The 14,851-nt window shown below is 43.5% G+C and overlaps 1 protein-coding gene across 12 annotated transcripts in view; it reads right to left on the bottom strand.

Annotated features, from left to right (window-relative positions):
* Positions 1-14,851, bottom strand: part of cacna1g (calcium channel, voltage-dependent, T type, alpha 1G subunit) — a 296,305-nt gene that overhangs the window by 226,877 nt on the left and 54,577 nt on the right. For all 12 annotated transcript variants that reach the window (XM_072455517.1, XM_072455513.1, XM_072455523.1 and 9 more), the window contains exon 3: positions 5,802-5,899. In XM_072455517.1, the coding sequence (XP_072311618.1) occupies positions 5,802-5,899 (98 nt within the window). The remainder of the gene's footprint in view (positions 1-5,801; positions 5,900-14,851) is intronic.

Below are 14,851 nucleotides of genomic sequence, written 5' to 3'. Positions count from 1 at the left end.
AGAGTGAGCCGTTTAAGTGTGATGTCAGGAGGACTCCCGGTGCTCCTGATGACCTGTCCAGCCTGGTTTGACCCAAAATAAAGACTAAAGAACGTCTCTCTCAAAACTGTTTCCAGAGTCATTGATTTTGCGCGGTAAAATGTCAATGATCAGAATAATCAGGCGGCGCTCAGACAGTTTCTCCTAATTCTTGCTGCAGAGATCATATTCTGCAGTTTCTGACTCTAATGCTGCTTATTTAGTGCAGATAAACATATTCTTCTCTCTTTCATTTTAATACCAATGACAACAAACACGCCGCTGCACACACACACACACACACACACACACACAAGAGACAAGAGACAAACAAGCGCATGGGGAGGCGGGACATGTGGCAGATAACCCAATGAGAGCAGTGCATGTGTGTGTCTGGGGGAGGAGAAAAACAAACTCAACAGTTCTGTCATACTTTACTTCATACTTCTTTACATTTGAAAGTGGATGTATGTACTTTCTGCTCACATTCATGGTGACATTGTAACTAAATGTTTTGAGTTCCCATTTGAGAAAACTAAAATATATACATAAAATCCACCTGAAAAACTAAGAAATGCATTTAAATTAAACAGAACTGAGCACTTCCACCACTTCCTAACACATACAGGAAGTGTGAATACTGTGATCTTCAGGGGTCGTACTCGGACAGTTGTACTCGGCTGAAGATTGTAAGATGTTGACGACCAGTGGGATTAACGGAGACGACATTAGACGAATAATGAATTCCAAATGAGTCAGCGGCCGGACACTGGCTTCAGTCCAAGTCCATTTGGCAGGTTTGGACACTGGTCAGCTTCATTTAAGACCAGACACATTAGGTTTGGTGTGAACTTGAACAGGACATGTGCAACGTTTATTACATTTGAAGGGTTTAATTAACTACACATTATTATTAGACCGTATGATGTGTAATGTATAAATGTGTGTTGTGCTGACGGTCACACCATTAAGACCCTAAGACTTCTGATCTCATTCAAACTGTTCATGCTGGAAACGCCATCGCTTTTTTTAGCCTTGATTTTTCTGAAAAACAACAACCTCTCCAAAGATCTGACCTGTAAATGGCGACATCACCACTTTGTCGCCATGGAGTAAGTCATGAACAAGATCATGGTCCTGTTTGAAAGTGTCACCTTCACCGGAATGTTCTCAAACCAAGGACAAGATCATCGACTTCTGTTTTAGAAGAAAAACTAATGTTGAATAGGCTAACAACACCAACGCTAACACCAACGCTCCCAATACCACCAACGCCAACAGCACCAACACCAACACCACCACCAACACCACCAACGCCAACACCAATGCCCCCAATAGCACCAACAGCACCAACACCACCAATAGCACCAACACCACCAACAACACCAACACCACCAATACCACCAACGCCCCCAATACCACCAACAGCACCAACACCAACAGCACCAACACCAACACCAACACCACCAACAGCATCAACAGCACCAACACCACCAACAACACCAACACCAACACCAACACCACCAACAGCACCAACAGCACCAACACCAACACCAACAGCACCAACACCACCAACAGCATCAACACCACCAACACCACCAACAACACCAACACCACCAACAGCACCAACAGCACCAACACCAACACTACCAACAGCACCAACACCAACACCACCAACACCACCAACAACACCAACACCACCAATACCACCAACGCCCCCAATACCACCAACAGCACCAACACCAACAGCACCAACACCAACACCACCAACAGCACCAACACCAACACCACCAACACCACCAATACCACCAACAGCAACAACACCAACTGCACCAACACCAACACCATCAACTCCTTCCATCTAAACACTAAAACACTAAACACTGTTGTAGAGAAGACCAGGTTGGATACCGTACTGAGAAAATATCAAGCCAAAACTATACCATCTCCATGGAGACAAGCAGGGACCAGAAAAGTGACATAGTGTACCTTTACTATATTAGTTAGAGCTTGTAGTATATTTTGTGTAATGAAAACAAAAACATCCCTGAACAGTCGCTGCAGTAAGACATTTATAGCCTTTTTATCTTGTGTGAACAGTATTCCTTTGTTTCAGTGTTTATGCCACAGAAAGAAGATTTTAGTCAAAGAAGAAACAATTGCCTTTCCGTCTCATTAAAATGGGGTTGGCAAAACAAATTATTACTTGCAACAATCTTATATCACACTGGCGTTCAGAGGTAATGGAAGCCTTTGGCCCTGGAAGTGCACAAAGAAGCATTTTTACATCAAGCTAATCTGGACAGAATTGCTGCATGCCACACATCGAGGGTAAAGTAGGTTATCGCCGGAGAATGCACGGCTGACAGTGCAGCGGCGGCTTCAAAGCATCCTCCTGTCAGGGCGTTCTCATTGTGCTACCTCAAATGTCCTCAGCAAAATGGTCCGTTCTGTCACAGCTTTGATTTCACGGCTCTGCATGAGCTCGTACGCCATTGTGTGACGGGACAGAAGACATGTGTCGGATGTTCAGTGGAATATGTTCAAAATCAGCCCGCAAGTAAACTTCAAAGTCTGCAGTTATTCCGGAAATGTTGTATATATTAAGTATTAAAATAAATAGTGTCCCCATATGGTTGGATTATAAAAAGTGGATTTGATCTCACCATACTTTTATCAGTAGTTGAAGTTGATTCTAAATATTTCACATAATTATGCAAATATAAATTGTTAAGAAATTGACTAAATTAATGCTCTATATCTACCTATTTGCATATGTTTTTACACATACAAGATTAACTAGGATATTTTTCTTAGAGTTCTTTGGCTTTAATCTTCCACATGGCATTAAACGTAACTATGTTAAAACTGTCCGTCCTCCAGAAAAGTCACATAATGCATCTTTTACTGATCTTAACATTGTTTCAAACTTCATTTCAAACAAGTGCAAATCTGAAATATAATCCTATTCCCTTTGTTTTACTGAAAAGTGCAGTCTAATGTGTCACGTGGACAATGGAGGTGTTTGCTATAACAGGCAGCGCTGTGATGAATGTAGCTAGCCGTTCTGCGCAAACTTCTTTAGCTAAAGAGTCTATAAACAATTATGGAGCTAAGCTAACGGCAAAATAATGAGGGCCCTTTGGTACTATCGCAGGGCCCAGTGACACGACCAGAGAAACAATGTCACAATTAAGAGTGTGATTAGTCGTGAGGCGATGGAGGGGCAGGACAAAAAGTGAGCGTGCTAACTTTAGCGCGCAGGCAAAATGTGCACAGAGTGGAAAAACATGTTACACATTAGGGGGGGATTGGATAATGTTTTTGTTTTTTTTAAGTAAAAGCTGACATATTAAAGAGCAAACAAATAAAGATATACATTTATTGACTTATTTTTAAGAAAGTGTTATTCGAGTGTCTCGCTTTAAAAGAACAATATGGTCTATTGGAAAATAAGCTTATGATTATTATTTTCTTGATAAATAAAATCCAAAATATTGATTTGATTTGCACTATGTTTTACGATATAAACCAGGGGTGGGCAATTATTTTCCTCCGAGGGCCGTATTCAAATCCAGGCAAGTAGCTGAGGGCCGGCCCGCCATCATTGGTGTGAAAAAAAAAAAAATCTAAAAAATTAAATATCAAATAAAATATCACTTTTCTGTCAAATATAGGCTATTGGAATCTATTATTTAATTCCTTTCACGTCATATTTATTAAGGATACAAGTGCAGACTGATACCTAAGTATATATATATATTTTTTTTTTAAATTACTTGGCATGTTTGGCGGGCCGGATTATAAAGACAAACGGGCCACATGTGGCCCGCGGACCGCAGTTTGCCCACCCCTGATATAAACAGTCTTTTCCTTTTTGACCGTGTGTACATTGATTTAATTTTAAAACGTGGCTATTAATAAAAAAGAGTTTGTAAAATATTGTAAAATGTTACTAATACTACTACTACTACTACCACTACTACTAGTACTACAACTACTACTACTACTGCTACTACAGCTTCTATAATAAAACTAAAACTAACTCATTCTACTTGACTTATCTTATCTTCTGATGGCTCTTGTGTGTCCTCTGACAATCCTTTGGAGCTTGCGTGATGCGACACACTCATGGTTCTACAGCTTTATCATTTGGCCTGTAGTTATGCCTTCATTTGCAAACACATTTCCTCCTGCTGAGGTTAATACGATATGTTGGATCAGCTCAGAGCGATGGAGAAGAAATGGCACAATTAAAACATTAGCCCAGCCTGATCTATGGCAGGGGCAAAGTAAAAAAAACAAACGGACCAGCGGCTGAGGAGAGAATGCTTATCATTTATTTAAACATGAAAGTGTGCAGCGGAAATCCAATCGAGCCTGATTAAAGCCTAATGGAGACGGATGAAAACAGTTTCTGAGAGAGAGGGAAGAGGTGGGGGGGCTGTATTTACAATGTGCTGTTCAAGGAAATGCAATACTCCAAATGTCGACTGCGAAGTCAAATAACTTCATCTGCGGTTCTTTGATGTTGAGGTACACTTAACTGTGGTGTAATTGAAAAGAAAAAACTGGGCGCTCCAAAGAACTGCAGTGCGTATCAACTTTCTGCAACTGCATCTGCAACGGAATAATAGAGGATTTTTGCAATCTTTTTTTGAGTCTCATTTCCTTGTGGCGTGGACAGCTGAGTCATTCTCTCACATGTCAATCATTCCCGGCGTCCTACTGCACACCTGCAGCCTCGTCCCCATGATAGCAACACGTTTCCCTGGCTGCGCATTTGTGGTTGATATGCCGGTGTGTGTTTAGCGAGTTCCTTCAGTGAACAGTACAAAAATGACCACAGAGAAGAGTTTGAGGTGAGAAGAGACGGAACTCTGCGGAGATGCGATCCGTCGCGCTAATAAACAAATGCACTTGTAGCAGTGGGGCTGTTGTGTGCTTCCACGAGGTTTGATGGTAGGCACCATGCGCATTTAGAAAAAAAAAGGGTCTAGCAGTCGGTTGAGTTCTCAAATCGGCAAAAAATCCTCTATTATTCCTTTAAGTTTGAGATTTTGTGGGTGTTCCTCAATCTTTTATTTCTGTAAATTCAGAGATCGTTCATTAGTATCGTCGAGTATCTGATATGCAAACACAATTATTAATATGACAAGATCAACTGAAAAGGTTGAAAAGTCTGCTGTTCCAAACACCCTCAGTGCTCAAATATCCTTCAAATCCCCTGGTTGCACTCCTGTTTTTAGCCTTATTTAAGCTGCTTCACACCACACTATTGCCAGCTAAAGTGAAGAAACTATTAAAGAAATGTTGTATCTTTATGTACATTATTTTCTCTTGTGTATGTCAATTGAAGAAATGTAAATTGTTAATATTTAAATGTGTAAATTGGTTAATTGTTGTTTTTAGCTGTCACTTTGCCATGTGACTAAGATCATTTTACCTGTTTAAAGGTGTTTCTGGATTGTTTTAGTTTATTATCTTCTTATTTCAAGCTCAATTATCTTTTAACCGATCAGAAACATTGTAAAACCACTTCAATGATACTTGATATGTTTTGTGCTCAGGCCATTTGAATGTTTATAACAGTAGAATTTGCCTGTGCTCTGCTTACACTGCTTTTAATACTTGTTTAAATGTGGGAAATTACATATAAAAGACACCAAGCGAGGATGAGTGAAAAGTCTAACAAATGTGAACAAAATATGGAGTATAAAATATGTACGCTTTATCCCATGTGTGATTTTCATCCGATTTCCAGTGCGTTCTTAGGTACTCACTTGGTACTCTGTTGATGGCCCGCAGAGGTCTGAGCACCCGCACCGTCCGCACCGCTGACAGGCTCACATTCTGCAGGTTCAACGAGTACTCCAACATCCTGCCGACACAAAGTACATGTTACCGCACGGAAATACAGCTTACCGCGCCGCTTTTTAATATGCGCTCCGGAGCTTGAAAGGCCATATTATGCAGCCAATTACATCCGGCGTGTTCTACATGTTCTTGCATTCTCTGGTGGTAATCAAGTCTCCGGGGCGACTCAATATACGGCGCTGTAAAAAGTCCAGTCTTAATATTATTTTCCAGCGGGAGATTCTCGTATCCCTCTATTGCGAGTTCATTTTCCGGTCTCTCAAGTGTTTATAGGTATGTAAAAAGTCTGGGCCGTGAATGGAATCCTGAGTCCGACACATAAACAAGTAGATGAATAAATAAAAGTAGTATTGAGGCCGGTGCACATGGCAGGACAATTTGCTTAATTTATTTACTCCTCTGCCCCTTCCGGATCCTCGTGAGCGATTCGGAAGCCGCTGCTCGTCGTGGGTGTGGTGCGAGCGTGGGATATCGTAACCGTAAAACATCAACACCGCTGCGAAAGCCAATAAAGCATCAGGAGCAGACGGAATGATGGCTGCACAGAGGGAGGATGGAAATAAAGGACATTTTCTCCACAAAACATTGCTATTAATCCAGTTTGAAGCCGTGAAAAAAGGGCCAGAGTTGGTCCTGTGTGCGGCGTGTGAGGAGGTGAGTCAAACACACTGTTTGCTGTGTCTGTTGCCAGGTTTCTGCTGGCTGAACGGTCTGATCCACGTTTGACAAAATATGAACCATTATTCTATTGTGTCTAAGCTAGAAGTGAATGTTTTGGTGCACTGGTTTTGTTAGCGTTTGGCTCTATAGACTTCTTATCAGACTCTAAAGTCCAGTGTGTGCGCTGCGCTTTAAGATACTTCTGTTTCAGCCTTAGAATAAACTTTAGAAATCAATAAAGTGACTTAAAAATACATTGTGTGTTGTATTGTTTGCTGACCCATCTTCTAACATCAGACCATTCAGATAAATGCATTCTCTCCCCTCTGTCTTCAAGCTTTACAACGACACTAAAACCTGCCAAATCACAAAACAATGATAGAAAATATTTTAACGGCTTGGATTAGGGAGGCTTTTCTTATCCACCAGTGTCACTTTGGTCTGAGATCAGGTCTAAGACTCTAAACCAGAGTCACTCACCAATGTTTGAGAGTTTTGATGGTAAAACTTGCTTTTGGGGGAAGAGTTATCAATTCTTTATCAATGTAAGGATTTCATATTGTTCGTTTGTAGCAGTCGTCCTTCATCTGTGGTGAGTGCGACCTGTGGTGACCCGAGCAGGTGAGCAGAGCGCTAACACCATCACACAGAACTGTCCGAGTATCCACCACGTAATGGACAGTAATGGACAGTAATGGTCACTCGGGGAGCAACATTCAAATGTGATAAAGCGTTACATGAGAGCACAGGGGGAAAGGTCATCCACTTGATGTTCTGTCCCAAAACACAATACCATCCTTGAGTGTGTAATTATATTGTTTCCCCATCAAAAAACATGAAAAACATTTTCCCATTGTGCATGTTGAAGTATTCGTGCAAGTTTAGATCATTATTTGAGATGAAAACAGTCTGTTGTTAAGATTTAGTGCTTCGGAAGCTTCTCCAGGTTTTAAATCATTATTTTACACTTTCTAACTGCAATAATCACGACGTGGTTATAGAAACTGACTTCCTGTTCAAAACTGCAGAAATGGTTATATTATATAATTGATATAATATTTGTAAACCACATTTTTATTCCGACACATGTACTTGCAATACCTCATTTTATGCTCTAATACCTTGATTTTTAACCGTTTTAATGCATGTAATGAGTCTTAAAAGTAGTGTTTGGTGTTTTGTGGCTGAGGCGCCGTCACATCTAGTTAAAAAAAAAAGTGTGCCACTTTTTGTTTTTTAAAAGGCTGAAAACAGCACACGGATAAATTCATATTCATTAACTTATTCATTCATTTCCACCCCGCTTTTTGTTAGGGGTCGTGGGTGACTTTGGGCCTTGGCGGGTACATCCTGGACAGTGGCCAACTCATCACAGGATTAACACTGAAATAAATGAATATTCATCAGTATTAGAATATTGATTGGATACACTTTTATAGGCATCTAATTTGACCCTATCTTACCATCGCTCTTATCACTTCAATTTCTTATTTGAACAGGAGTAGCTCTCTGCCATTTTAGCTTTGGAAAAGTGGCTCTCCTGAGAAAAAAGGTTGGCGACCTCTGCCCCAAAGAGTGATGTCACCGGAACGTTTCAGAACTTTACTCACTCATTTTGCAACTTTTCTTCACAAAAGTTTCCGCCATAAGCTAACGGAGCGCTAAATGACACAGCTGTAGAGTCCACGGTCAGAGCTGGGATCAAACCATCAACCTTTGAGATTGGGTCAATCCCTGTGATCGCTGCGCCAACTGTACCCACAACCGAAGCGATCTGCCCACTTCCACGCAGACCACACTGGAGCTGACCCGTCATCTGGACTGAAGCGACACGCAGAGGAGGAGGCTGTTTCTCTGAGTCTAATAAAGCATGTAAAGAGCTCCAGCGCAGGCCCCGGTTGTCTATGAAAGCAGAAGACAAGAGTGAGGGGGCCGGGCGGGCGGGACGGGGGCCGGGCGGGCGGGACGGGGGAAGGCCCAGCGTGGCCGACAGCCAGCGTGCGTGAGCTGCAAACCGAAGCAGAAACAGACACATTTTGCTTTCCGATCTGTGACACGCGCAGGAGCGATAAAGACGGTGTTCCCCACAAGGACGCGATAGACCGGGCGAGTCGTAAAAACAAAGGTGCTCAGAATAATGGAGAGCGCCGCCGGGACAGAAGTGGAGAATACAAATGAAGGTGTGCGAGGGCGGGAGGGAGGGAGGGGCGTTCGGGGGATTGGTTTTGGTCAGAGTAATCGTCAAAAAGCATCGTCCGCCGGGCAGTGTGGTTGGGGGTTTGGTTGTGTAAGTGGTTTGGGTTGGATTTGGTTTACTTTTCCACAGTCACGTGCATTACATCATCTCAGTCTGTCCAGCAATAGCTCTCCTTGAAGATAGCTCCAGATATGCTTTTATATTTTAGTCTCATATCACTCACAACAGCCATAAAAATAAATGCTATAGTGTTTTTCTGCAATGAGTGTGTCGTAACAGCAGCACGTGACCAACATGAACCCGCTGTATGCTGTCTGCATCTAATAACCCAAAGTAAAAGCTGAATGCAGCATTCTGATTGGCTGTACTTAGGTGGTCCACCCCAGTTGCACTTCTTAGTCTAAAAATGTTGTTTTAAAAGCCTAAAATAAATGCATATGACTATTAATGATGAAGGTTTGTGAGATTTAGGAACGAGTCGGATGGATTCAAATAATGACTTCCTGCTGTGTGAAAATCAGATATTCCAGCTTGAAGATAATGCTACTCCTAATTATTGTGCGCATGTTATTTTGGTCGCTTTTCTCTAGTGACATCACGTCTTACACATAAACACACTTACACGTACATTATGGGATACAATAGTGTCCAGAGCATTAGAACTGTGGATCGTCCTGAACTACAGCCTTGAAATCATTCAAAGGTTTAAACTATCATTTGATTTGAAGAGTCTGTGTTTGTTCCACAGGAGCAAATGTGGAGCAGATGCTGCAGGACTTTTCTCCTGACTCAGTATTGACTCTGTGACAGTCGAAGTGAACACTTGCTCTGGTGATCAGCCAAAGTTTAGTAATTGGCAAAATACAATTAAATGATCACGTCTAATGATCACATCGTACTAGAGTTTAACTGAGAGTGGTGAGTTTTGTAACCTTCACCTGTAATGAACCTTAGAGCTGAACCTTAGAGCTGAACCTTAGAGCTGAACCTCAGAGCTGAACCTTAGAGCTGAACCTTAGAGCTGAGCCTTAGAGCTGAGTCTTAGAGCTGAACCTTAGAGCAGAACATTAGAGCTGAACCTCAGAGCTGAACCTTAGAGCTGAACCTCAGAGCTGAACCTTAGAGCTGAACCTTAGAGCTGAGCCTTAGAGCTGAACCTTAGAGCAGAACATTAGAGCTGAACCTCAGAGCTGAACCTTAGAGCTGAACCTTAGAGCTGAGCCTTAGAGCTGAACCTTAGAGCTGAACCTTAGAGCTGAGCCTTAGAGCTGAGCCTTAGAGCTGAACCTTAGAGCTGAGCCTTAGAGCTGAACCTTAGAGCAGAACCTTAGAGCTGAACCTCAGAGCTGAACCTTAGAGCTGAACCTTAGAGCTGAGCCTTAGAGCTGAACCTTAGAGCTGAACCTTAGAGCTGAGCCTTAGAGCTGAGCCTTAGAGCTGAACCTTAGAGCTGAACCTCAGAGCTGAACCTTAGAGCAGAACCTTAGAGCTGAACCTCAGAGCTGAACCTTAGAGCTGAACCTCAGAGCTGAACCTTAGAGCTGAACCTTAGAGCTGAGCCTTAGAGCTGAGCCTTAGAGCTGAACCTTAGAGCAGAACCTTAGAGCTGAACCTCAGAGCTGAACCTTAGAGCAGAACCTTAGAGCTGAACCTTAGAGCTGAACCTTAGAGCTGAACCTCAGAGCTGAACCTTAGAGCAGAACCTTAGAGCTGAACCTTAGAGCTGAACCTTAGCGCTGAACCTCAGAGCTGAACCTTAGAGCTGAACCTTAGAGCTGAGCCTTAGAGCTGAACCTAGAGCTGAACCTCAGAGCTGAACCTTAGAGCTGAACCTTAGAGCTGAGCCTTAGAGCTGAACCTAGAGCTGAACCTCAGAGCTGAACCTTGGAGCTGAACTTGGATGAACTCTTTTCTACACGTTTTATTTCTAAAGCAGAATGACAGTCTGACTGTAAGATTATTTGTCTCTTATGTGTTTGTAGAAGAGGAGTTTATCATCGATCCAAATGCCCAAAATAAAGTTATTGGAATTGGATTTTTCTTTTCATATTTGAAATATGCACATTATGAGGTCGTTCCATTAATATCAGTTTGGGATGACAGTTTTAACACATTTGCCAGTTCATGGAAGCCAGTAGAAAGTCACATGCTGTACTTTATGAAATTAAATTACAGTTAGACATTAATCAAATAAGTCTCGGGGGGTAAATAATGAATCCTTTTGATTTACGCACACAAAACTGAACAGAAAAGTTCCTATACAAAGCTTCCAAAGCATGTAAAAGAGAACTGACTGAAGAGAACGTGGGCTCTTTTTTGCTCTGGAACGGTTCTTGGTTCTTATGGTTTCTTCATGATGATGGTACAGGAATGACAAAACTGAAGTACGGGTTAAAAAAGCGTTTCCTTCATGGTTTTGCCTGCGATTTACAATCCTCCCATCGCCCTCTGCCCTCATGACCATCTCTACAAACCATCCATCCTGACTCTACAGGGCACAGCCTCTGTCCCACGTCCCATACATCATCACAACTCCTCCAAAACCGTCACATCAACTCCAACAAACCAGATTTACCCAGTATTGTTTCATTTGTCTGGAGGCTGTGCTATTTCTCGATGCAAATCAGGATGGATGGAGTTTGGAAGTGAGTCGGGGGATGACAGGCCGGCTCCTCGCTCCGTCTGAGTCCCGGGACGTTGTTGGATCAGTGCAGAACGATGGGACAAATAACGCTGGTGAAATGGTTTTGCGGCGTACGGAGCGAGACGCAGTGGGTGAAGATGGACAGCAGGGGGTCAAAGGGTTCTACTCAGGGGGTCCGAGGGTTCTACTCAGGGGGTCCGAGGGTTCTACTCAGGGGTCCGAGGGTTCTACTCAGGAGGTTCTACTCAGGGGGTCCGAGGGTTCTACTCAGGGGTCAGAGGGTTCTACTCAGGGGGTCCATGGGTTCTACTCAGGGGGTCCGAGGGTTTTACTCAGGGGGTCCGAGGGTTCTACTCAGGGGGTCCGAGGGTTCTACTCAGGGGGTCCGAGGGTTCTACTCAGGGGTCCGAGGGTTCTACTCAGGAGGTTCTACTCAGGGGGTCCGAGGGTTCTACTCAGGGGTCAGAGGGTTCTACTCAGGGGGTCCATGGGTTCTACTCAGGGGGTCCGAGGGTTTTACTCAGGGGGTCCGAGGGTTCTACTCAGGGGGTCCATGGGTTCTACTCAGGGGGTCCGAGGGTTCTACTCAGGAGGTTCTACTCAGGGGGTCCGAGGGTTCTACTCAGGGGGTCCATGGGTTCTACTCAGGGGGTCCGAGGGTTTTACTCAGGGGGTCCAAGGGTTCTACTCAGGGGGTCCATGGGTTCTACTCAGGGGGTCCGAGGGTTCTACTCAGGAGGTTCTACTCAGGGGGTCCGAGGGTTCTACTCAGGGGGTCCGAGGGTTCTACTCAGGAGGTTCTACTCAGGGGGTCCGAGGGTTCTACTCAGGGGGTCCATGGGTTCTACTCAGGGGGTCCGAGGGTTCTACTCAGGAGGTTCTACTCAGGGGGTCTGAGGGTTCTACTCAGGGGGTCCATGGGTTCTACTCAGGGGGTCCGAGGGTTCTACTCAGGGGGTCAGAGGGTTCTACTCAGGGGGTCCAAGGGTTCTACTCAGCGTTTTAGAATCTCGAAGTGACAACACAACATCCTAAACGGTTTAAAGCCCGGTGTCCACTACACAATTTGATCGTCTAATAATATGTCTGGATGTCACACTGAAAGACGTGGGGGACTTTAAATGACTCTTGTCCCAGTCAAAGAACCAGTTATGTGCAAACTGGGACTGCATCGAGACATTTAGCATTAGCACAAAAACTTTGAAGTTACAACTCCAAGCATGTCCAAACTATTAAACTACTAAAATTTCGAATGATTCACTTTGTCATTTAACAAATTGGACATCGTCAAGTGGTTTCTGGCCCTCTGTCCTGTTTAGGTTTCAAAATGCGGCCCTTAGTGAAAAAAGTTGGACACCCCTGCTATAACTGCTAATAAATAAAATAAATAATACAAATGGACACACTTTTGGTAAACAAAGATAAGCGACATCTCATTATATCTAAATCGTACTGTTTAATCATGAAGCCGATCTCTGCAGTTCACAAGAAGACATTTAGTAATTCCAACTTTCCGGTGCAGTGAGACGCGGCTAAAGCTAGAGTAGAGAGATAGTAGTAGAGAGTAAAGCTAGAGTAGAGAGATAGTAGTAGAGAGGACAATGTAGGTGTTCGCACATCACTGTAGGTGCCAGGCTACTGCAGTACACATGTAAAAAAGCCTGAACACTTACTCTGAAACTGCATTTAATCAATGTTTCCATCCAGTTTTTCACCTGAGTTTGTGATCTTTCTTGGCCAAAGTGAACCCTCTCACGGCCCTTGGATCACTTAAACAGGTCCAGACGGTTCACTTAAGACAGCGGAGGCACGGCTGACCAGGGACCAGTGTTGGCGTTCCTTTTAAAAGTAACTTGTTACCTTGTTACTGCATTGTGATGTACATATGTTCGTCTGTCAAAACAAAATGAGTTTATGAATACATTATGTAATTTAGATATTATTCCCCTTCAAAGTTCTGATTTATGTCTGAACAAGGATTTCAGTTAGAAGGTTATGAGGGTTGTTGCTTTGTTTCATTTCTTGGTTATAATAACTCCTTTGTAAATATCTATAAAAGTCAAACTTCAACTTATCAAAGCTTTTCATTTGATTCTCACTAAGATGGTTTTCAGTCTTTTACCCAGCACTGCCTCTTCATGGTCCTGTCCAACTCTGTATTAGAATTACATTTTCAAAAGCTTTCTGATGGATGCCCGTGTGCTTCTCCCACATGAGATCCTTCCCCTGGAACCCATAAAGATCCATCACATCCATCTTGTCAGTTCTCATTTTCCCTGTCTAGACGTCCACAGTCCTGTCTGCATCATGTGTGGAGCGTCCAGTGGCCCCCCAGAGAGCGCCGCCAGCTTCATATGCACCGCTGGACGTAACACCAGTGACACTGAGATTCATGGTCAAAGTGGGAAATGTTGTTTTTTGACAATCGTGATCATGTCTGGACATCAGAATGTGCCTGTAACGTCCAGGGCTGTCGACCTTTAGACGTTTAGTTAAACAAACAACGTTGTATTTGGATCTCTGCTGTTTCCCCAGGGACTGAGTTGTGGTGCCCTCTACTGGCTGCAGAGGCATTTCAAGCTGGCCTCTCACTTCCGGGTCTCAGCACACAGTTGAACTGATTGTGATTAGACAGGAGAGAGCAACAGTCGTACCGAGAAATGAGGAAAGACGGTAGAGACATCCAGCGAATGGTCAATAGCTGGAATGTATATATAACAAGATTACACTGAACAAAACGGTTCTTTTGAGTAATCAACTCTTAGATTTCATAAGTTCTATTTGTTAGAAATGTAGCCTATTTCTGCTGACTTTTAGAGCTAAATGTTTGTTTTGTAACGTTATTATGTTTAAAAATGTCCTGTAAAAATGAATTTGGATTTTCACGCCTTTTTTATGTATATCCAAAAGACCAATTAGTACATTATCCCTTTTTCAACATCTCTTGCATCTCTATTCATAATAACATGTTGGACAGTAATATTGAATTTGAAGCTCCAATATCTGATATACAGTTTATTATTGGTTTGTTCCGTGCTTCATTCCTGCCACCACCACGAAAAAACACTCCACTTTCAGCTCTGTGCCTCCCCCATCTCACCCACAGCAGCACAACCATCAGCCTCCTCAGCCTCCTCTGCCTCCTCAGCCTCCTCTGCCTCCTCTGCCTCCTCAGCCTCCTCAGCCTCTCCATCTCCTCCTCTGCCTCCTCAGCCTCTCCATCTCCTCCTCTGCCTCCTCAGCCTCTTCAGCCTCCTCTGCCTCCTCAGCCTCCTCAGCCTCTCCATCTCCTCCTCAGCCTCCTCAGCCTCTCCATCTCCTCCTCTGCCTCCTCAGCCTCCTCAGCCTCCTCTGCCTCCTCTGCCTCCTCAGCCTCTCCATCTCCTCCTCTGCCTCCTCTGCCTCCTCAGCCTCCTCTGCCTCCTCTGCCTCTTCAGCCTCCTCAGCCTCTTCAT

The sequence above is a fragment of the Eucyclogobius newberryi genome, unplaced genomic scaffold, assembly GCF_026437365.1.
Source record: "Eucyclogobius newberryi isolate DKJ021-1_F unplaced genomic scaffold, fEucNew1.0.hap1 SCAF_20, whole genome shotgun sequence".
Lineage (NCBI taxonomy): Eukaryota > Metazoa > Chordata > Actinopteri > Gobiiformes > Gobiidae > Eucyclogobius > Eucyclogobius newberryi.
This window is presented reverse-complemented; position numbering and strand designations above follow the sequence as displayed.